At 38.7% G+C, this 24,222-nt stretch overlaps 1 protein-coding gene across 11 annotated transcripts in view; it reads right to left on the reverse strand.

Moving 5' to 3' along the window:
• Nucleotides 1-938: 938 nt before the first annotated feature.
• The window catches only part of LOC148003347 (sulfotransferase 1C2A-like), a 41,029-nt gene continuing 17,745 nt past the window's right edge, over nucleotides 939-24,222 (reverse strand). For 7 of the 11 annotated variants that reach the window (XM_087568419.1, XM_087568420.1, XM_087568422.1 and 4 more), the window contains 4 exons: nucleotides 15,494-15,620; nucleotides 14,814-14,908; nucleotides 14,500-14,680; nucleotides 10,714-12,887 (listed from right to left, as the gene is read on the reverse strand). In XM_087568419.1, coding sequence (XP_087424545.1) covers nucleotides 12,775-12,887; nucleotides 14,500-14,680; nucleotides 14,814-14,908; nucleotides 15,494-15,620 — 516 coding nt within the window. In that variant the 3' untranslated portion in view covers nucleotides 10,714-12,774. Of the gene's footprint in view, nucleotides 2,007-10,713; nucleotides 12,888-14,499; nucleotides 14,681-14,813; nucleotides 14,909-15,493; nucleotides 15,621-23,541; nucleotides 23,689-24,222 lie in introns of those variants that run through there. The other 4 variants (XM_087568429.1, XM_087568428.1, XM_087568430.1 and 1 more) reach the window with 3 other exon arrangements.

Genomic DNA, 24,222 nt, shown 5'->3' on the forward strand with positions numbered 1-24,222 from the left:
TCTAGATGAGCAATACATTTGAGGAGATGGTTTTGGGGGATGGGACTTCAAGCTGGGGCAAATACTACTAATGGTATTTGAGCAGAGCAGCTGGAGGACATATGTGTCAAGTCCTGACTTGCTGGTATGTATTGAATAGAGTGGTGGAGAGAGAGAGGCATCCAGACCTGATACATTGTAATGTTTGTGGAGTTTTGGTATGTGTTTGTGTGTGCATGGAAAAAGGTCTCAGTTAAGACCTAATATCTAGAGGTATATGTGGTATAGGGCCACAAGTATTTGCATGGGCTGGTACCTACTAGTGTTGGAGCTGTGCTGTGTCCAGCAGAGCCTGGTAACTTGAAGTCTTTGTGGGGGAGCAGGAGGATGTCTGCACGGGTTGATAACTAGCAGTGTGTATAGAGAATTCATAGGACACGTGCAGCTCTAGGCTTTCTGTTTTCTAGGAGAAGCAGCATTGAGACACTCAAGCTACAGAATGTTCCATGTCTTTCCCATCTTTTACCTCACTCTTCTACTTTCCTGAGGTATTTGGAAGTCAAAAGCAAAGCTAACAGTAAGAGCTGGAAGGGACAACACAGCTTTGGGTTGTGATCATTCTTCTATCCCACATTCCTGTGGAGAAATGTTGGAAGTGGATAAGGGAGTCTTGAGTGTAAAACAGCAGCAAACAAAGCACATCTGCCTGTCTGCCAGGACATTCCCTTGGTACTGCTAAATAGTAAATCAGTATCTTGGCATAGGATAGGAATTTGTGGCACCTGGGTGTTACAGTGATGAGGCTCACTCTAGATGTCCTAAGGCGGTGTTTGAACAAGCCAGGCTCCACATTCTGTATTTTCTTGTCTGGTAAATGCAGAGCTCCTGTGTCCATAGTTCACCTTTTCTGTGTTATGTTATAACATAACTGAATAATCCTCTCCACAACGTCACAGTTAGGTAATTCTCTTAGGTAACTTTTATATGAACACTATAGTTTTAGATTTTGGGACAGTGTAATATTGGTGACAGTGTTCATTATTTCAATGGCTTTCCTACTTGCTTTTTTATGCTTCTTTTGCAACCCTTGTGGATAAACAATGTTATCTGCCTTGATTTGCCTGTGTGCCTTTGACAGAACTAGCTGACTTGAATTAGGTGATCTGTTGCTGGTTTTTGTGGTCAATCTCATGTGTTCAGTCTTTGTTCCTTCCTTGTAGCACTTTCTGTTTCTTGGAGGCTTTGTGTGGAAAGTGCTAGAACCAGAAGTGCAGGGTCTTGAGGAATCTTTTCTGCCCTCTTCCAGTAATTTGTTACATTTGGTATTTGAGCATCATACTAGATTTGGCTAAGTCTATAGATGAAGTGCAAAAGTTCCCTCATGTTAACAACTTTATATTTCTATCAACCAAGTTTTAAAGTTTTCTTAATGACAATTTACGTAAGTTATGTTGGAATTCTTGAATACTTCAGTATTTAAATAGAATTTTTCAGTGAGAAATTGTCTAATAGGATGACCTCCAGTTCACCCTCTTCAGCTTAGTTGTAGCCAGGCATAATTGGTCCATGGACATTGCCTTTCTCAGATCTAGTCTAGAGGCCCAACAGTTGTGCATTCCCTTCTCAAGACTCTACTGAGACACGTTCCTCATCTGATAAGGCCAGTTTTCTTGGTAATCCAAGAGGACATAGATGACATTTCTGCACTGTAGAAAGCATGAAAATGAATTGGGGATCTCATCTCCCGAAAGGCTTTCACAGGGGGTCTTTATTCCCAGATACTACTGAGAAGTGAGGATGGTAGTCTATAGGTAGATGATGGAATAGAAACCATTTCATTGTTATTCACAACATGTCTTTCTGATGCTGTGTAGAGCCTCTATGATCCTTTAAAGCTCATGCAATGGCCTGCTGGTCTCCCAGCAGAAGGGTGGTGTGACATGCTATCCTTCATCTCTGGACAAGTGTTGAGTGTGAAGGTCCTGGGATTGGGAAGTGGAAATGAGCTTCAGGATGTGGCCAGGGACCTACAAGAGAAGAAATATTATGGATCAATGAAGAAGCTGGCCAAGAGTTTCACATTCCCCAAGCCCAATACCTGTAACCCTGGCAGATAACACTAGGCTTATTTTTTTTAGAGGAATCAGGACTGAGACAGATATAAAATTTAGTGTCTTCCAGTGTGAAAGTCGCTACAATGACATCATCATTGTCTCTTCTGTCACCTCTGACTACAAGTTAATGATTTCTCACTGATGCCCTGTTACTTTTCAGAAATCAGGCCCTAGAAGCAAAGGAGGTAAAGCGTTCCTCACCAAAATGTCTAAACATATGCACCTAATTCTTGCACCACAACTCACATATGTTTACATGAGACTAAATGCATACATGTTGAAAGTAAACCTCCACAATAGCATATGTCCAAAAGAGTCTGAAAATATTAGAAGAGAAAGGACAGTCAATGAGAGATCTGGATTTGGCCTCTGAGTCTCCAAAGAAGCCAGGTGCACTGGTTACATATGGTCAAAAGGTTTACTGGGTAGAACTTAAAACACTGTCCCAACCAAAACTGATCTGTCCAAAAAAGCAAGGTACAGAGCATCTCAAGGACTCAGTTTTGTCCTCTATGAGGTGAATACCTGTGGAATGTTTTGAGATGATCTTTGTGAAGACCCTGCTACAAATAGCTGGACTGACTGCCCCTGCTCCTATTCCCTCCAGCAGATAGGGAAGGAAGGAGGTACTGGATGTGGGGTCCTGGTACTCATCTGATTTCTCTCCTATCGGGTAAAAGTCTACATGGAGCAATGCCCCTCACTGAGTAGCAAGGGTACACAAAGTCCCCATCAGATTTATGCATTTCATTTCTTGCTATTGAAATATATCATCTTAGAGACATTTAGCTGGATCTGGAGCCAATGATTCATGCTGGTGAATTATGTCAAATGCTTTCTCAGCATCTAATGAAATGATCATGTGGGTTTTTTCTTTGAGTTTGTTCACATAGTTGAATATGTTGATGGATTTCTGTGTATTGAACCATTCCTGCATTCCTGGGATGAAACCTCATTGATCCTGATGGATGATCATTTTTATGTGTTTTGGGATTTGGTTTGCGAGAATTTTATTGAGTATTTTTACATCAATATTCATAAGGGGAATTGGTGTGAAGTTCTCTTTCTTTGTTGGGTCTTTGTGTGGTTCAGGTATAAGCTTAATTGTGGTTTCATAGAAGGAATTGTATAGTGTTCCTTCTGTTTTTATTTTGTGAACCAGTTTGGCCAGTATTGGTATAAAGTCTTCTATGAAGGTCTCATAAAATTCTACACTAAATCCATCTGGTACTGAGCATTTTTTGGTTGGGAGATTTTTAATGACTGCTTCTATTTCTTTACTTATTATGGGCCTGTTTAGATGGTTTATCTAATCCTGATTTAAGTTTGGTACCTGTTATCGATCTAGAAAATTGTGTATTTCATCCAGATTTTTCCCGTTTTCTTGAATATAGGGTTTTGTAGTAGGATCTGATGATCTTTTGAATTTCCTCAGAATCTATTGTTATTTCTCCTATTTCATTTCTGATTTTGTTAATTTGGATACACTCTCTATGCCTTTTGGATAGTCAGGCTAAGGGTTTATCTATCTTGTTGATTTCCTCAAAGAACCAGTTCCTGGTTTTGTTGATTCTTTGTATAAGTTGGTTGATTTGAGCCCTGAGTTTGATTATTTCCTGTCATCTACTCCTCTTGGGTGTATTTGCTTCTTTTTGTTCTAGAGATTTTAGGTGTGCTGTCAAGCTGCTGATGTATGCTCTCTCCTGTTTCTTTTTGGAGGCACTCAACTATGAGTTTTCCTCTTAGCACTGCTTTCATTGTGTCCCATAAGTTTGGGTATGTTGTGCCCTAATTTTCATTACATTCTAAAAAGTTTTTAATATATTTCTTCATTTCTTCCTTGACCATTGAGTAAAACATTGCTCAACTTCCATGTATATGCAGGCTTTCTGTCGTTTTTGTTGTTATTAAATACCAGCCTTAGATTATGGTGATCTGATACCATGTATGGGGTTATTTCAATCTTCTTGTATCTGTTGAGGCCTGTTTTGTGACTCAGTATATGGTCAGTTTTTGAGAAAGGACCATGAGGTGCTGAAAGGAAGGTATATTCTTTTGTCTTAGGATGAAATGTTCTATAAATATCTGTTAAATTCATTTGGTTCATAACTTCTGTCAGTTTCTGTATGTCTGTTTAATTGCTCTTTCCACGATCTGTCGATGGATGAGAGTGAGGTATTGAAATCTGCTACTATTAGTTTGTGAGGTATAATATGTGATTTGAGCTTTAGTAAGGTTTGTTTTATGAATGTAGGTACCCTTGCATTTGGAGCATACATATTCAGGATTGAGAGTTCATCTTGGTGGATTATTCCTTTGATGTATATGAAGTGTCCTTCCTTATTTTTTTGGATGACTTTCAGTTGAAAGTCGATTTTATTCAATATTAAAATGTGTACTCCAGCTTGTTTTTTGGATTATTTGCTTGGAAAATTGTTTTCCAGCCTTATACTCTAATAGTGGCTATCTTTGTCACTGAGGTGTGTTTTCTGTATGCAGCAAAATTCTGGTTCCTCTTTACATATCCAGTCTGTTAGTCTATGTCTTTTTATTGGGGAATTGAGTCCATTGATTTGGAGAAGTATTAAGGAGTTCTGATTGTTGTTTCCTATTATTTTGTTGTTAGAGGTGGAATTATGTTTGTGTGTCTCTCTTCTTTTAGTTTTTTACTTTTTCTAGGGTGTACTTTCCCTCCTTGTTTTGGAATTTTCTATCTCTTATCCTTTGTAGGGATGGATTTGTAGAAATATATTGTGTAGGTTTGGTTTTATCATGGAATATCTTGGTTTCTCCATCTATGTTAATTGAAATTTTTGCTGGATATAGTTGCCTTGGCTGGCATTTGTGTTATCTTAAGTTCCATATGATATCTGCCCAAGATCTTCTGGCTTTCATAATCTGTGGTGAGAAGTCTGGTGTAATTCTCATAGGTCTACCTTTATATGTTAGTTGACCTTTTTCCCTTACTGCCTTTAATATTCTTTCTTTGTTTTGTGCATTTGATGTTTTGACTATTATGTGATGGGAAGAATTTCTTTTCTGGCCCAATCTATTTGGAGTTCTGTAGGCTTCTTCTATGTTGATGCTTATTGCATCTCTTTCTTTAGGTTAGTGAAGTTTTCTTCCATAATTTTTTGAAGATATTTACTGATCCTTTTACTTGGGGAGCTTTGCACTCTTCTATACCTATTATCCTTTGGTTTGATCTTCTCATTGTGTCCCAGATTTCCTGAATGTTTTGGGATAGGTGCTTTTTGCATTTTTCATTATCTTTGACAATTGTGATGTTTTTTTTAATGGTATCTTCTGCCCCTGAGATTCTCTCTTCTATCTCTTGTAGTCTGTTGGTGATGCTTGCATCTGTGGCTCCTGATCTCTTTCCTAGGTTTTCTATCTCCTGGGTTGTCTTCCTTTTTGCTTTCTTTATTGTTTCTAGTTTCATTTTTAATTTTGGATGATTTTGTTCAATCCCTTTACTTGTTTGTATTTTAAGGGATTTTTGTGTTTCTTCTTCAAGGGTTTCTACTTGTTCTACTTGTGTTGTTCTGTATGTCTTTAAGGGAGTTATTTGTGTCCTTCTTAAAGTCCTCTATCATTATGAGATATAATTTTAAATGCAAATCTTGCTTTTCTGGTGTGTTTGGATATTCAGTATTTGCTTTGGTGGAAGAACTGGGCTCTGATGGTGCCAAGTATACATCTAAGTCTAGATACATGGAATAGCTTGATGCTCTGTTGCTTTAAGAAAATACTGACTAAAAGTAAGGAAGGTGAGAAAAAAGAGTTTATTTCATCTCACAAGCTAGGCTATCATGAAGTAATGCCTACACAGTAACTTTAGACAGGAATGAAGAGGAGAACATGGAGTTACATTGGTTGCTGCCCTGCTTTCCATATTGTCTGGGTGTGCTTTAGAGAAACCAGGACCTCCTGCCAAGGGGTGGCACAAACATTTGGCAGTACCCTCCATATCAATCATGAATTAAATGCTCCACAGACCTGCAAAAAAACCAATCTGATGGACATAATTCCTCGACTGGAGTTTCTTCTTCCAGGTGACTCTAGTTTGTGCCATGTTGACAAAAACTACCCAGCACATATATTAAAGTCATTGTTTGCACATCCTCATACTGCCATTCTTCATGATGTCTAACTCCTCACCGAAACCAATCAACCAATCAATCAACCAACCAACCAACCAAATAACAATAAAAAACCATGTAGTATACATTTTTATTCATTAACAATTTGTGTTTAGGGATTATTAATTATGAATAATGGAAATTAACATTCTCCTAAAATGAAGACTTTTTTTTAGATTCATCTCTATATGATTTACTTAGTAAATCATCACAGGAGTCATTCATTTGACTCCTAAGCTCTTTTTAAAAAATATTTATTTATTTATTTATTTATTTATTTATTTATTTAATTGATTTTATGCTTCTTGGATATTTTATGTATTTACATTTCAAATGTTATCTCCATTCTCCTTCTCCCGCATCCCCTCCCCACTCCTCTTGCCTCTTTGAAGATGCTCCCACTCCCACCCACCCACTCCAACCTCTCTTGGTGACCAGTATGCTCAGGAAAAATGCCACATTTGGTGTTGTGCAGTTTGGCGGTCGGGAGAAAATGATCCACAAGGTGCAAGGTTTTAGTTGAGTATAATACCCCAGTCTCTTCCACAAATTGGGATAGGTACTTCTTTGACAATTCTGGGTAAGATCTCTTTGCCTGAGAAGTGGTTGTTTCAGGGGCATAGCTGAATGCAAGGGCATGGCTGGCTAATGTGGAAGTTCAGGGTGCTGGAAAGGGATGTAGCCCTGTGAAAAGAATGGGACCTCAGGACTGTATGGGGTCCATGTGCTCATCTGGAAGGGCGAGTGAAACAGATTTATGTTTCTAGGACTGTAATACCTTTTTGCGTGTCTCATAGTGACCTGAGGTGCTGAGCCATGGGTCCTTTTCAGAATTTGCCTGCACCCGCAGTGGAGCCTAGGGATGTGTATCCCAGCTCCTCACCTGGTCCAAGGTCTAGTATGCATCCCCAAAATCCTAAACCTGAGGGGCAGTTGAGAGGGAACACTGGAGGGCAGAGTCCCCAGAATGAGTCTACATGGGGGTAGACTGAAAAATACTAGATTGTGATTGAGTGATTTATTTGACATTTTAAAATTGTGGTCTTATTATACCTTGTTCATAGTAAAAATATTATACAATTATTTTTGCTAGAGGTTTTTACTCTCTATTTGCAATGTAAACCACATATTGCAAATGTGGAAATAGTTAAAATGCTGGCAGCTCATGGTAAACATGGGTTTCTTATGTTGGCTAGTGTTTGCACAGAGCTGTGAAACCTGTGACAGTTATTTTCTAGAGTGGCATGGCACTTTTTAATTAGAATGTCTCTCTCTCTCTTTCTCTCTCTCTCTCTCTCTCTCTCTCTCTCTCTGTCTGTGTGTGTGTGTGTGTGTGTGTGTGTGTGTGTGTGTGTGTTCTGTGTGAGTTTATCCACATAATTTATAGATTTTAAATCTATAAACCACCATGTCTGGAGAAGGCTGGACATATATACAGGACACATGCCCTTTCTTGACATGTACAACACAGACTTTGTCTTAAACTATTGTCTAAAGACTTCTTTTACAGCTTAGAAGAGCATTTAAATCATAGTTAATGTAATTGAATAAATAGTAATCATTCAAAAATAGCAAAATCAAGAGGTTTGTGAGCCCAGTTTTAAGGGAAGTTATAAACCGTATATTAAGGACATATTTTGAATAGACAAAATTCACAAACACAGCCAAGAAGAAGACAGATTTGGAGAGAATAAACAATAGATGTATTTGCAAGTTTTCCAATGAAAATATAAACTGGATAGAATTAATCTTCTCCCCTATATAGCTTTTGTTTTAGCTTCTTCCTGAATTTTGTTTCCATTTAATGCCAGAAAATTATTTGGCCATGTTATGTTCATTTGGCATTCATTTCTATGTTTTGGGATTTTTACAATTTATACTGTCGTGGGGGCACCAATGCCAAGGCAGACATTTAGAAGTCAAAAGACAATTTTTCAGAAGTTGTTTTCTTCTTCCATCATAAGGGTTCTGAGAATTAAACTCAATTTCTGGGAATTGACCTCAGTTCTGGGAATGATCAGCTTTGATAACAAATACCTTACATTTATCCTGACATGAACCTTTAACTTAGACGAGGTTGATATTCCATAGGGAGAATAGTGTTATGTCCCAGATACAAAGCATGCTCAGTGATATTTTGTGTCTCTTTCATGTTTTTCATAAGCCTCAAATATTTCAAACTACTTCCAGCACCATGCTACTTTCTTAGATAAGTTGTTCCTGGAGAGAATACCTATATCGTTTATGCTTGTTCTTTCAGAATTGTGTACTCTCTAGTGTCTTTTTCCCCATGTCAGTTATCCAAATAATTTTACTGATGTGCTGTGCAATGTGGAAAATGTTAACAAGTGTACTGATTAAACAAAATTGCAAGTGTTGGGACTAATACAGGCTTTTGAAGATTGTGGTAGAGGTGTCCTCTTTAGAAAAGTGCTGAACAAATTTGAATTGGATTTTCAAGCAAACACCTGTATGTATGGAAAACACTGCTGATTTTTAGTAGATTTGTTGAGGGCTTTGTACAAATTGTGCTATGGAGATTGTATAGTATTTGCTGTTTAAGCATTGGGGGTATAAATTCCCATTCCCAGGACATACAGAATAATCCAGTAACCTTAGTGCTCTAGGGCAGAGAGAAGAGTACATGTGGGGAGACCCATGGATCCAGCTGTATATGTAGCAGAGGAATGCATCGACTGGTATCAAAAGGAAGAGAAGACCTTTGTCTTGTGAAGGCTCATTTCCTAGTGTAGAGGAATGCCAGTGTAGTGAAGCATAGTGGGTGGATGGGAAGGGGAGCATTAGGAGTGATGGCAAAGGGGTTGTACTGAGAAAGGGGATAACATTTGAAATTTAAACACATAAAATATCCAATAAAATAAATGAAATTTAGAAAAAGAAAATTCTTTTTTTAAAAGATTTTCCAAATTGTGGAGTGCAAGTTTTTAATATATTTCCTTATGATTCTCTGGATTTTCTCAGTTTCTGTTGTTATCTCTCTCTTTTCATTTCTAATCATGGTACTTTGGATATTTTCTCTCTGTCTTTTATTTAATTTGACTAAGAGTTTGTCAATCTTGCTGATTTTGTCAAAAAATCAACCTTTTGTTACATTGATTCTTTGTATTTGTTCCAAATTTATTTACTTCAGCCCTGACTTTGATTATTTCTTGCCATCTCCTTCTTTTGGTTGTGATTTCTTTCTTTTATGCTATAGCTTTCAGGTATGCTCACAGTTTCTAATATAACAGCTCTTAACAACCCTGTGAAGCACTTAGTTCCTCTGAGAACTGTCTTTATTGTGTCCTTTAAGTGTGAACATGTAGAGTAACCATTTTCATTCAATTCTAGAAAGTGTTTAATTTCTTTCTTAATTTCTAGCTTGACTTGCTTTCATTCAGTAGTGACCTGTTCTTTTACCATGAGTTTGTAAAGATTTCTGTCTTTTAGTTTTTTGTTTCATTTTTCTATTGTTGGTATCCAGCTTCTCTTGTGATAGACAGAATGTAGAGAGTTATTTCAACTTTCTTGTATGTGAAGACTTTGCGTCTAAGTATGTGATCAATTTTGGAGAAAGTTCTATGATGTGCAAAGAAGAAAGTATATTACTTTGTATTTGGGTGAAATGTTCTGTAAATATTTGTCAGATCCATTTAGTTTTCGATGTCAGTTAGCTCTGGTATTTCTCTATTTAGTTTTGTCTGTATGACATGTCAACTGAGTAGGGTATTGAAGTCTCCTACTATCTGTGTTTAAGGGTCAATATATGAGTAAAGCTGTAAAAATGCTTCTATTATGAACTTAGGTGTACTTGAATTCACGAATGGATGCTAAGAATTGAGCACTTAAACTGAAAATTAAATCAAATAATTAGGAACTAATTAGTTGGCACAGGTAATTTCAAGACAAGAGAGCATTTAGGCTATGCTGTGGCTTCTTCTGAACTCTCTTGTCTACATCTGTGGTGAAAAAGAGCAACTGTTGGATAGACAGATTGGAAAAAAATCTGCAGATTACTGACTAGGAAAAGACAAAGTGAAAATTTCAGCTAAGGTGTATGCTGAAAAAGAGGCTGAGATTGTTACCTGTAATCCCCTGCTCTGCTGTGGGATGATATGAACATACACTGAGGAAAAACTCCACCTATAGCAGACTTCAACTTCTGAACATGCACATTTGTTTAAAAGGTGTCAGTCTGAACTGAGACTGCCACAGAAGGGGATGGATCCCTGATCCTCAACAGTAACCCCAAAATCCAAGAGTAAAGCTGTAACCATGAAGTACAAAAAGCATTGGAGACCTCAAGGTTTTAGTGATACCAGATGTAAGAGAGGTCTGCCGAGGAAGGTTGCATGAGCTTATTAATTGGCTCATTCTTAAACTGGACTGAATCATTTTTACTATCCATTTTCCTGCACCCAGTCTGTTATCAGTATTTATCATGAGCAGAAATAAATAAATGATTGATAGCAAACAAATGGAGTAACTGAAACTCTTTTATTGAATTTTGTGTATATAGAGATGTGCTAGTAAAATAATCATAAGTCAATGCTAGTAAAACTAAAATGTTTATAAACGTTCTAACAGTTACTTAACTACTCTTCTGATGTAATGTTTCATTTACTTGATTAATTCTTTTCTCTAAAAGTAATAGTTAAAAATTGCCAATGGGTAAATTATGAATACAATCGTGTACAAAGCCAACATAGTATGTTTTACCATTTATCTCTTTCAAGTTCTGCTATTTTAATTTCTGAATACAAAGGAAACTCCCAGAAAAATAAAGCCAAAAGAGGCTTAAGTTCGACACTATTATGTTTCCAAAGTTTACCTTAAATCTACAGTTAACCAGTAGATGGTTGGAGACCAGAGTCATTCCTTTTATAGGCTAGAGTGACTCTGGGCTCTTATGAACTTAACCCTGAAAGGAGGCAGATGTAGGGACTTCAGTTTAGTTTGGATTGTAAGAGGGGACTCTCTACCTAGAGAAACTTTGAATAATTTCAAGACTTAGAAGCAAACAATAAAAATTTACAATACAATTAGGATATAATTTTTTAATATAATAGACATTGTTAATTAACTATACACATATGGTTAGATTTCGGCAGTAACCAAGCGATTGTCTATAAGTTCAACAAAATTTCAGACTTTTCTAGTATTTTATAACCACATCATTGGGAATGTATTAGTGAGCTTTCTTTCATTATAAAAATATCTGGGGAAAGCAACTTATAAAGACAGAAGCTTTATTTTAGCTCTTGGGTTTGGAATTTACGTTCTGTGGAGAGATGGACAGAATATCATGGTGAGGGTAAATGGCAAAGCAAAACTAACCACCTCATTTTATTGAATTTTTCATGGCCAAGAAACAAGGGAAAGGAAGACCCAGGGCCAGGAGCACTCATTTTCTTCTAGGCCATGTTCCAGTTTCTTAGCTTCCATCCACTAACTTCTACTACACCTTCTCATAGCTCTTGCTGGTAGTAACACATGCTGTGCCCACGTCCTCAACATTTAGGAGAAAGTGTACATTTGAGTGATAGAAAGCAAATGTCATTCTAGCTCATGCTAGGTACCCTGAACTCACATATATATCCTGCTCATACCACAGGCTGCTCCTGCTGATCTCAGCTTAGCAGTGCTGACATCTGCAACTAAAGTGAAAGGGTAAGTGCTGAGAATTTGTGACCCGAAACGTGTTTGCCTTTCCGTCTTCCGAGCCATCGTGCAACATGCTGTGTTCTCCATATTGCCTGGTTACTGGGAGTAAAAGGATGCCCAAGACATGGAGCGAGTGGGAGGTGGAAGGAAGTATGCTGGCAAGCAAATGCAGATGGACTCTGCTAAAGTGGGCAAAAGTACAAGCTGTTCCTCAGAAGAGATGACAGGAGATCAAAACTCAACTGGCTGCAAGTTGAACACCAAGCATCCATTCTGCTTTTTTCAAGACACAATTTGTGCTTTCCAAAGGTCACCCTCATGCCTTTCTTCTGTTTCTTTTATGCTCCAGAACTAGGATTCTGTTTATTAAGATTTGGATTTCTGACATCTCCTTGAAGTCCTTCCCTCAATTTCCTCCTACCAGGTAGAAAATGTTCCAGTGAGCCTGTTGCAACAAGTTGTCTACAAACTGAGTCTTCCCACTGTAACCATGAAAAATACCGATTGAGCAGAAAGACATTAGGAATTTCTGTACATTCATTTAGATGATTTCTAATATTTGTGTTTTTGTGCATAAGATAGTTATTTAGAGTTAGAATATAGGCTATACCTCTTAGAAAGATGTCATCATAAAATTTATACTATTCAAGTTTCTTTATTTATTAGCTTATTAAGCCATCTTACTGATTTGTACTGAATAGTGGAGAAAGTATACACTGGACATAATATGATTTTGTGAATTGTAATGTGATGTCAGTAATAACAGAGTCGGTGTCACAGTCCTTGGCATTTACAGTTTGCTTTCTGATCTTCCTTTGGCTGGATTGAGGCTTGCAGACGGACTCCTGTCCTTGATGTCTATCTTCTCATCTTGATCAGAGTTCCGTGCAGAAGTTTAGAGAGGTTCCATCCAACTTTTGCTCATAGATTTCATCAAACCTCTCATTCTGGGCCACAGTAAAGTGGTTTTTCCAATCACCCACAATTCCTAAAGGACAAAGGCCAGACAAAAGCATCAGTGTGTGGTTGACAGACTGTATCCCTGACTGGAGTGTGCAGTACCCACATTGGTGCTGTCCTGAGAGGAGCTCAATTCCTCACCACTTTACCTCTCCTTAATGAGAAGGGGGTTTAGTTGTCTTTGTGCAGGGGCTCTGGCATCTAAATAAAATCAATCAATTCAATGTGACCCAGAATCTTGGCTCTACTGTGCTACACACACATATTAGGTAGTAACAATTATAAAAATGAAGGAATGGTAGACATATAGCCATACAAGGAGATCTTAAGATGTTATACTGGCCAGAGATCTGGGGCATAAGAAAATACATATTGTGACACTCCAAGTATATGCCACCTAAGAACAAACAAAACCAACTTACAGTGAGAAATGGGAATATTTTCTTCTGAAGGAAAGATTGCCTGCAAAGGATATGGCAGGATATCAACCAAGCTGATGGAATTCTTTTTACTTTGATCACTTAGTTTTATTTGTTTGTAAGAATGTATTGAACTGCATCGTTTATTTCTATGAATTGTTTTTAGTAGATTATGTTATTGGAACGAGATTCTATTTTTATTATTTTAAATAATTTTAGAGAGATAATCACTGTAACACTTGTGATTCTTAAAGAAAATTATCCAACTTGATGAACAAGAAATGTTCATTGTAGCATTAATCATAAAAATATGGACACAATATCTAGAATAAGAGAAATACTTGGAAGAATAACAGGATATCCATGAGTCCTGTATAGACAGTCATGCGTAGCGGTCAGTATTTCTTTTCCTGGAGGGATAGCTCATATTCTGGTAAGCAAAAGTATGTAAGGTAATCACGGTTTGTGTTAGTGAACAGGTTTCTGTCATGGTATTCTTAGTTGTGTTTTTATGGCCAAAGCAAGCAAGCAAAGAAGCAAACACAAGTGAGTGCAGAGAAGAGTGGACATGGATAGACTGGGAAAAAGGGTGCTTCTCAAACCTTACCAAAGTCTAAGAGAGAAAAGAGGGAATACTGCAAGGGCAATGGATTAACTCCTGTGCTGAAAGTAAAAGAAAAAAAGTTCTGCAGCTGTTTATAAAACCTAGTCCTGGTTGCATAGCAGTGGAAAAAAGTGCAGATGTTAATGAGACAGTGGGATGGGTTTCATTCTGTACCTACCTTTTTGGAAAGTGGGTTTACTGAGGATCTGTGTGAAATCATCGAACTGTTGAGTTTTAGAAAGTTACTGAGTATACTAACTTTAAAAAATAACATTCCCCACTTAAAAGTGAATCACCAGGGATAATCAGATTTTTTTCTTTCAAAATCTAGGAAGCATTAAGGGCCTGGGTCTCAGTATTACATGCTGAAATTCCTGAAAGTGTCATGAGTCATGATTTGGAGACAGAATCAAACTAGATGTCAGCTCTGATGAGTCTAACCGCAGGCAGGGATCCCAAGGAGGTGTGCACCAAGGGGAGTCTGTCTTAGTTATCTGTAAGACTTGCTTTGTAGAGCTTCTTGTACACTAGGAACAAATCTCTAGCTTTCTTAGAATCACAATATGTGGATTGGAGAGGGACTGCCTCAGAATTAGAGATAAATAAGCCCCACAGACCTTTTCTCATGAAAGGGGAAATGGACTGGTCCATGATAGTCTTGGGGATTGTAGAAAAATTTGTCAAAGGATTGTCTTTCATTTTCTCAAACGATGTCTCCAGGACTATTTTATCCACGACCTCTTCATCCAAATTCTTGCCCATGAACTGCATTACCTTCTGGATTTCACGCTTTGGGTCCTGTGAGTGAGGGTAGCATTAGTTGGACTGGAAAAGAGTTTTCACACTATCACATTTTTCCAGACATCTCTGTCAGAACCACATTCCTAAAGCAGCTTCCCTGTTCCTGATGCTGAAGAAGTAATTTACTTACCCTCTTCATGTCTTCATAGAAGAGGAAGAGAATCTGGTATCTGTCTCGAATTTCCCACCATCCTTTCACATGGTCAAACCAAGATCCCCAACTTACTGTGAAAAACAAGAATTGTTTTCATGGACACAAACCATCCAAGTCAGGAAAGTTTGACTTTCCTTTTTTCTTTTTCTTTCTCTCTCTCTTTCTCTCTCTCTTTCTCTCTCTCTTTCTTTCTTTCTTTCTTTCTTTCTTTCTTTCTTTCTTTCTTTCTTTCTCTCTCTCTCTCTGTCTCACTCTCTGTCTCTGTCTCTGTCTCTCTGTCTCTCTGTCTCTCTTTCTTTCTTTCTTTTTTTCTTTTTTCTGGCTTCAGGTACATCAGAGAAGGAAAAATTCTGTATTAGATATTTCCCAGCATCACTGAGCTGCTCGATTCTGAGGTCACGTAGTTTCTGTCAGTATTGGGGGCTTTTCTTTAATATGAGAATTAAAGTGGCTTCATATTGATTATGCACAATCACTTGCACCCTGATATTATGACAGGGTCACACAGGCTGAGGAAAGTCTATAGGTCGGGAATCCCCAAATAGAGGCCAGGATAGGAGGCACAGGAAACTCTGGGGGATCAACTGTCAGGGGTTGTTCTCTCAGCTCAGCCTAATCGGGGTAAAACCACAGAGGGACAATGCATTTTTATTTACCTTTTCCATTGATGAAGGTTTCAAAATACTCATTCCAGGTGCCTGGATTGGGGAGCACCTGGCACATTCTGTAGAAGTGGTAGTAGGAAACCATGCAGTCTTTGGCGTTTCGAGCCACATAAAGGTACTTTGGAGAAGAAGAGAGGTGAGTTAAAGGAACACAAATATTGGAACTCCCTAGTTCTCCCTCTGGGTGAGTCCTTTTGGGGAATGCTCAGCTCTCCTGCCCTGGCACTGAGACTCAGCCTAGAGCAATGTCACCAATTATGGTACTCCCAGCCCAGCCCTAACTCATTAAAATTTATCTCAATTCTTGATTTCCCTTTTGTTATCAGGGGCAAACTCTTCCTCTACATACTCTGAATCAACTACAGAGCCACTGAGCCTTCCAGAAACCTCAGCCTGATTTCTGAGAAAGCAATTCCTCCACCTGCTGTTTTGGCGTGGAGCAGCACCGTGGATCCTACTTGATATGAGCACACACTTTCTTCCATGATGATCACTTTAAAATCTGTGTGTTTCTACACAGAATAAGCAAACACTAGGTGCATTTCAATAAGGACCCTGTTGGGAGACTTTGTTATCTTGCCCTTGTATTCTCCAAGTCAAAATGCTGCTGTGCACCAATGGAAAGAATTTTCTAAAGTGTCAGATTATTTATTTATTTTTTAATTTAATTCTTGCACTTTGTACTCAGGCTGTCTTTCACCTCAGTATTGACTGACATTTTAGGAGTTTCATCTTTCCTTTTCAGGGATGTGCTTTCCAGCCACATGGCATAACTCTCACCTTTCCTCAGCCCTCATTCATCCCTTTCCAAGTCCATACATTTCTCTATTCTGATGCACACAGTCTGAGGGTTAGGCTCGTTCTGGTTTTTAATTTTCTGTGTTGTATATATAAATCGTTAAATATGTATATATAATATATAATGTATATAATATATGATGATATATACATATATGTGTAAGCAATTATAAAACACCATTGCTTTATTTGATGATTCAACCTAAAGTCACATCTTCTTTCTTTATGTCATATTTGATACAATGATCTATTTGGTACAGCATTAACATTTTCTTTTTTTGTCACTTTTTTTGTTTGTTTATTTATTTATTTATTTTTTTAACTTGAGTATTTCTTATTTCCATTTGGAGTGTTATTCCCTTTCCCGGTTTCCGGGCCAACATCCCCCTAATCCCTCCCCCTCCCCTTCTTTATTGGTGTTCCCCTCCGCATTCTCCCACCATTGCCGCCCTCCCTCCAGTAATCACGTTCACTGGGGGTTCAGTCTTAGCAGGATCCAGGGCTTCCCCTTACACTGATGATCTTACTAGGGTATTCAATGCTATCTATTTGGTCAGAGTACAGGGTCAGTCCATGTATAGTCTTTAGGTAGTGGCTTAGTCCCTGGATGCTCTGGTTGCTTGGCATTGTTGTTCATATGGTGTCTCGAGACCCTTCAAGCTTTCCAGTTCTTTCTCTGATTTCTTCAATGAAGGTCCTATTCTCAGTTCAGTGGTTTGCTGCTGGCATTCGCCTCTGTATTTGCTGTATTCTGGCTGTGTCTCTCAGAGGAGATCTACATCCAGCTCCTGTCTGCCTGCACTTCTTTGCTTCATCCATCTTGTCTAATTGGGTGGCTGTATATGTATGGGCCACATGTGTGGCAGGCTCTGAATGGGTGTTCCTCTGTTTCTGTTTTAATCTTTGCTTCTCTATTCCCTGCCAAGGATATTCTTGTTCCCCTATCAAAGAAGGAGTGAAGATTTCACATTTTGATCACCCGTATTGAGTTTCAAGTGTTCTAGGCATCTAGGGTAATTCAAGCATTTGGGCTAATAGCCACTTATCAATGAGTGCATACCATGTGTGTTTTTCTGTGATTGGGTTATCTCACTCAGGATGATATTTTCCAGTTCCAACCATTTGCCTACGAATTTCATAAAGTCATTGTGTTTGATAGCTGAGTAATATTCCATTGTGTAGGTGTACCACACTTTCTGTATCCATTCCTCTGTTGAAGGGCATCTGGGTTCTTTCCAGCTTCTGGCTATTATAAATAAGGCTGCTATGAACGTAGTGGAGCACGTGTCTTTTTTATCTGTTGCGGCATCTTTTGGGTATATGCCCAAGAGAGGTATAGCTGGATCCTCAGGCAGTTCAATGTCCAATTTTCCGAGGAACCTCCATACTGATTTCCAGAATGGTTGTACCAGTCTGCAATCCCACCAACAATGGAGGAGTGTTCCTCTTTCTCCACATCCTTGCCAGCATTTGCTGTCACCTGAGTTTTTGATCTTAGCCATTCTCACTGGTGTGAGGTGAAATCTCAGGGTTGTTTTGATTTGCATTTCCCTTATGACTAAAGATGTTGAACATTTCTTTAGGTGTTTCTCAGCCATTCAGCGTTCCTCAGCTGTGAATTCTTTGTTTAGCTCTGAACCCCATTTTTAATAGGGTTATTTGTCTCCCTGCGGTCTAACTTCTTGAGTTCTTTGTATATTTTGGATATAAGGCCTCTATCTGTTGTAGGATTGGTAAAGATCTTTTCCCAATCTGTTGCTTGCCGTTTTGTCCTAACCACAGTGTCCTTTGCCTTACAGAAGCTTTGCAGTTTTATGAGATCCCAGTTGTCGATTCTTGATCTTAGAGCGTAAGCCACTGGTGTTTTGTTCAGGAAATTTTTTCCAGTGCCCATGTGTTCCAGATGCTGCCCTAGTTTTTCTTCTATTAGTTTGAGTGTATCTGGTTTGATGTGGAGGTCCTTGATCCACTTGGACTTAAGCTTTGTACAGGGTGATAAGCATGGATTGATCTGCATTCTTCTCCATGTTGACCTCCAGTTGAACCAGCACCATTTGCTGAAAATGCTATCTTTTTTCCATTGGATGGTTTTGGCTCCTTTGTCAAAAATCAAGTGCCCATAGGTGTGTGGGTTCATTTCTGGGTCTTCAATTCTGTTCCATTGGTCTATCTCTTTGTCTCTGTACCAATATCATGCAGTTTTTATCACTATTGCTCTGTAATACTGCTTGAGTTCAGGGATAGTGATTCCCCCTGAAGTCCTTTTATTGTTGAGGATAGTTTTAGCTATCCTGGGTTTTTTCTTATTCCAGATGAATTTGCAAATTGTTCTGTCTAACTCTTTGAAGAAATGGATTGGTATTTTGATGGGGATTGCATTGAATCTGTAGATCGCTTTTGGTAAAATGGCCATTTTTACTATATTAGTCCTGCCAATCCATGAGCATGGGAGACCTTTCCATCTTCTGAGGTCTCCTTCAATTTCTTTCTTCAGGTTCTTGAAGTTCTTATTGTACAGATCTTTTACTTGCTTGGTTAAAGTCACACTGAGGTACTTTATATTATTTGGGTCTATTATGAAGGGTGTCGTTTCCCTAATTTCTTTCTCGGCTTGTTTCTCTTTTGTGTAGAGGAAGGCTACTGATTTATTCGAGTTAATTTTATACCCAGCCACTATGCTGAAGTTGTCTATCAGCTTCAGTAGTTCTCTGGTGGAACTTTTGGGATCACTTAAATATACTATCATATCATCTGCAAATAGTGATATTTTGACTTCTTCTTTTCCGATCTGTATCCCCTTGACCTCCTTTTGTTTTCTGATAGCTCTGATATTTTGACTTCTTCTTTTCCCATCTGTATCCCCTTGACCTCTTTTTGTTTTCTGATAGCTCTGGCTAGAACTTCAAGAATTATATTGAATAAATAGGGAGAGAGTGGGCAACCTTGTCTAGTCCCTGATTTTAGTGGGACTGCTTCAAGTTTCTCTCCATTTAGTTTAATGTTAGCAACTGGTTTGCTGTATATGGCTTTTACTATGTTTAGGTATGGGCCTTGAATTCCTATTCTTTCCAGGACATTTATCATGAAAGGGTGTGGAATTTTGTCAAATGCTTTCTCAGCATCTAATGAAATGATCATGTGCTTTTGTTCTTTTAGTTTGTTTATATAATGGATCACGTTGAAAAAATCATGGTGGTTGAAAGTTCCACCAGAGAACTACTGAAGCTGATAGACAACTTCAGCATAGTGGCTGGGTATAAAATTAACTGAAATAAATCAGTTTTCTGTATATTAAACCATCCCTGCATGCCTGGGATGAAGCCGACTTGATCATGATGGATGATTGTTTTGATGTGCTCTGGGATTCGGTTTGCCAGAATTTCATTGAGTATTTTTACGTCGATATTCATAAGGGAAATTGGTCTGAAGTTCTCTTTCTTTGTTGGGTCTTTGTGTGGTTTAGGTATAAGAGTAATTGTGGCTTCATAGAAGGAATTTGGTAGTGCTCCATCTGTTTCAATTTTGTGGAATAGTTTGGATAATATTGGTACGAGGTCTTCTATGAAGGTCTGATAGAATTCTGCACTAAACTCGTCTGGATCTGGGCTCTTTTTGGTTGGGAGACCTTTAATGACTGCTTCTATTTCCTTAGGAGTTATGGGGTTGTTTAACTGGTTTATCTGTTCCTGATTTAACTTCGGTACCTGGTATCTGTCTTGGAAATTGTCCATATCCTGCAGATTTTCAAGTTTTGTTGAATATAAGCTTTTATAGTAAGATCTGATGATTTTTTGAATTTCCTCTGAATCTGTAGTTATGTCTCCCTTTTCATTTCTGATTTTGTTAATTTGGACACACTCTCTGTGTCCTCTCGTTAGTCTGGCTAATGGTTTATCTATCTTGTTGATTTTCTCAAAGAACCAACTTTCGGTACTGTTGATCCTTTCTATGGTCCTTTTTGTTTCTACTTGGTTGATTTCAGCTTTGAGTTTGATTATTTCCTGCTTTCTACTCCTCCTGGGTGTATTTGCTTCTTTGTGTTCTAGAGCTTTTAGGTGTGATGTCAAGCTGGTGACATATGCTCTTTCCTGTTTCTTTCTGCAGGCACTCAGAGGTATGAGTTTTCCTCTTAGCACAGCTTTCATTGTGTCCCATAAGTTTGGGTATGTTGTACCTTCATTTGCATTAAATTCTAAGAAGTCTTTAATATCTTTCTTTGTTTCTTCCTTGACCAGGTTATCGTTGAGTAGAGCATTGTTCAACTTCCACGTATATGTGGGCATTCTTCCCTTTTTGTTATTGAATACCAGCTTTAGGCCGTGATGGTCTGATAGCTCGCATGGGATGATTTCTATCTTTCTGTACCTGTTAGGCCCGTTTTTTGACCAATTATATGGTCAATTTTGGAGAAAGTACCATGAGGAACTGAGAAGAAGGTATATACTTTTCCTTTAGGATAGAATGTTCTATAAATATCTGTTAAGTCCATTTGGTTCGTGACTTCTCTTAGTCTGTCTTCGTCTCTGTTTAATTTCTGTTTGCATGATCTGTCCATTGATGGGAGTGGGGTGTTGAAATCTCCTACTATTATTGTGTGAGGTGCAATGTGTGTTTTGAGCTTTAGTAAGGTTTCTTTTACGTATGTAGGTGCCCTTGTATTTGGGGCATAGATATTTAGGATTGAGAGTTCATCTTGGTGGATTTTTCCTTTGATGAACATGAAGTGTCCTTCCTTATCTTTTTTGATGACTTCTAGTTGAAAATTGATTTTATTTGATATTAGAATGGCTACTCCAGCGTGCTTCTTCTGACCATTTGCTCGGCAAGTTGTTTTCCAGCCTTTCACTCTGAGGTAGTGTCTGTCTTTGTCTCTGAGGTGTGTTTCTTGTAGGCAGTAGAATGCAGGGTCCTTGTTGCGTATCCAGTTTGTTAATCTATGTCTTTTTATTGGGGAGATGAGTCCATTGATGTTGAGAGATATTAAGAAATAGTGATTATTGCTTCCTGTTATATTCATATTTGGATATGAGGTTATGTTTGTGTGCTTTTTCTTCTCTTTGTTTTGTTGCCAAGGCGATTAGTTTCTTGCTTCTTCTAGGGTGTAGCTTGCCTCCTTATGTTGCGTTTTACCATTAATTATCATTTTTAGTGCTGGATTTGTAGAAAGATATTGTGTAAATTTGGTTTTGTCATGGAATATCTTGGTTTCTCCATCTATGTTTTGCTGGATACAGTAACCTGGGCTGCCATTTGTGTTCTCTTAGGGTCTGTATGACATCTGTCCAGGATCTTCAGGCTTTCATAGTTTCTGGAGAAAAGTCTGGTGTGATTCTGATAGGTCTGCCTTTATATGTTACTTGACCTTTTTCCCTTACTGCTTTTAATATTCTTTCTTTATTTTGTGCGTTTGGTGTTTTGACTATTATGTGACGGGAGGAGTTTCTTTTCTGGTCCAATCTATTTGGAGTTCTGTAGGCTTCTTGTATGCTTATGGGTATCTCCTTCTTTAGGTTAGGGAAGATTTCTTCTATGATTTTGTTGAAGATATTTACTGGTCCTTTAAGTTGGGAGTCTTCACTCTCTTCTACAACTATTATCCTTAGGTTTGATCTTCTCATTGAGTCCTGGATTTCCTATATGTTTTGGACCAGTAGCTTTTTCTGCTTTACATTATCTTTGACAGTTGAGTCAATGATTTCTATGGAATCATCTGCTCCTGAGATTCTCTCTTCCATCTCTTGTATTCTGTTGGTGAAGCTTGTATCTACAGCTCCTTGTCTCTTCTTTTGGTTTTCTATATCCGGGGTTGTTTACATGTGTTCTTTATTGATTGCTTCTATTTCCATTTTTAATTCCTTCAACTGTTTGATTGTGTTTTCCTGGAATTCTTTCAGGGATTTTTGCGATTCCTCTCTGTAGGCTTCTACTTGTTTATTTATGTTTTCCTGTGTTTCTCTAAGGGAGTTCTTCACATCTTTCTTGAAGTCCTCCAGCGTCATGATCAAATATGATTTTGAAACTAGATCTTGCTTTTCTGGCGTGTTTGGATATTCAGTGTTTGCTTTGGTGAAAGAATTGGGCTCCCATGATGCCATGTAGTCTTGGTTTCTGTTGCTTGGGTTCGTGCGCTTGCCTCTCACCATCAGATTATCTCTGGTGTTACTTTGTTCTGCTATTTCTGACAGTGGCTAGACTGTCCTATAATCCTGTGTTTCAGGGGTGTTGTAGACCTGTTTTCCTGTTTTCCTTCAGTCAGTTATGGGAACAGAGTGTTCTGCTTTCGGGCGTGTAGTTTTTCCTATCTACAGGTCTTTAGCTGTTCCTGTGGGCCTGTGTCCTGAGTTCACTAGGCAGGTCGCTTGGAGTAGGAAGGTTTGTCTTACCTGTGGTGCTGAGGCTCAAGTTTGCTTGTGGGGTGCTGCCTACGAGCTCTTTGTGGGGGTAGCAACTAGGAAGCTCTGTGCTGCCCTTTCCAGGAGCTTCCGTGCACCAGGGTTCCAGATGGCGTTTGGTGTTTTCCTCTGGAATCAGTAATGTGTGCAGAGTGCAGTCTCTTCTGGTTTCCCAGGCTTGTCTGCCTCTCTGAAAGTTTAGCTCTCCCTCCCACAGGATTTGGGTGTAGAGAACTGTTTATCTGGTCGGTCCCTTCAGGTTCTGCGGGTGTCTCAGACGCACTTGACCCGCTGCTGCTGTGCCCTTATCCAAGGGAACCCAGAGGTCATATACAGTTTCCTCTTGGGCCAGGGATGTGGGCAGGGTTGGGCAATGTTGGTGGTCTCTTCTGCTCTGAAGTCTCAGGAGTGCCTACCTGTCCAGGCGGTGAAGTCTCTCTCCCACGGGGTTTGGGAGCAGCCGCATTAACATTTTCTTATTTTTGCATATAACAGGTTTGTCAGAAGTTTTTAGGAGCCAACTTGAACTGTTCTTTAGCAGACACCCTCATGAAGGTCTCTTTCCTTATGTATGTTGTATGTATGTATGTATGTATGTATGTATGTATGTATGTTGTAATGTATGATCATGATCACAGTAGTAATCTGGGGATCTGAGCTGATATGACTCTTCAGATAAGATCATGTGTATTTCTGTTAGATATACTGGTGTTTCTGGTACTGGGGTCATCTTATGCTGATTTGTAAGAGCTTATAGTCCAGGGTAAGAATAGGGAATTAATCTTTAAAACCTTTGACAGATGACACAAGACTAGCCAGAAGTTGCCTACAGTCTTTTTTAACACCTACTATATTGGTAAATTTCCTTCTGTTGTTTGAATTCACTGAGAAGCTGGCTTCAGAAGTTGGGTTACTCCATATGCACTTCAACACCAAATATATTTTTCTAAGTGTACTCCAAGATTCCTTATCTGGGGAGAGACTACTCCATGAACTCTGTGACAAGGAGGGAAGAGAAGAGCAAAATAGCCCAAGTAAAAAACTAGTTACTGAGAACATCTGGAACTGATTACTGAACTCTTTTGTAAAGGTGTTACTTTGTTTAGCCCATTGGGAAAGAGATACTAGAAGATCAGCTCTTGGAAACCTTAGCCATAGAGAGAAACCTCAGTGTGAAACTCCAGCTGATGCTTAAACTTCCTCAGTTTCTTGAAAATGGTGTGAGCACAGGATCTCCTGATGTTATCTCTTTCCTACCTGTCCTTTACTTGGAGGAATATTCTGATCAGCCTGGGTATTTTATGAGTAAATTGACTGGCTATCCCAATGGAGATTCATCAGTAGTTTTTGCTAGATGTTTGTGAGTCCTCCCTTTGTAATATTATCTTTCTACTGTGATTTGTTCCTTGACCTGGAAGCCTTGCCCAGGGACACTCTATGCTCTGCCTGAGAATCTCTGTGCTGGGAACAACAAGTGTCAGATTCAAGAGGGCTTGTCCAGGCAATTTCTGCTTGAGGACCTGATTTGTT

The sequence above is a fragment of the Rattus norvegicus genome, chromosome 9 (genome assembly GCF_021556685.1).
Source record: "Rattus norvegicus strain SHRSP/BbbUtx chromosome 9, alternate assembly SHRSP_T2T, whole genome shotgun sequence".
Classification (NCBI taxonomy): domain Eukaryota; kingdom Metazoa; phylum Chordata; class Mammalia; order Rodentia; family Muridae; genus Rattus; species Rattus norvegicus.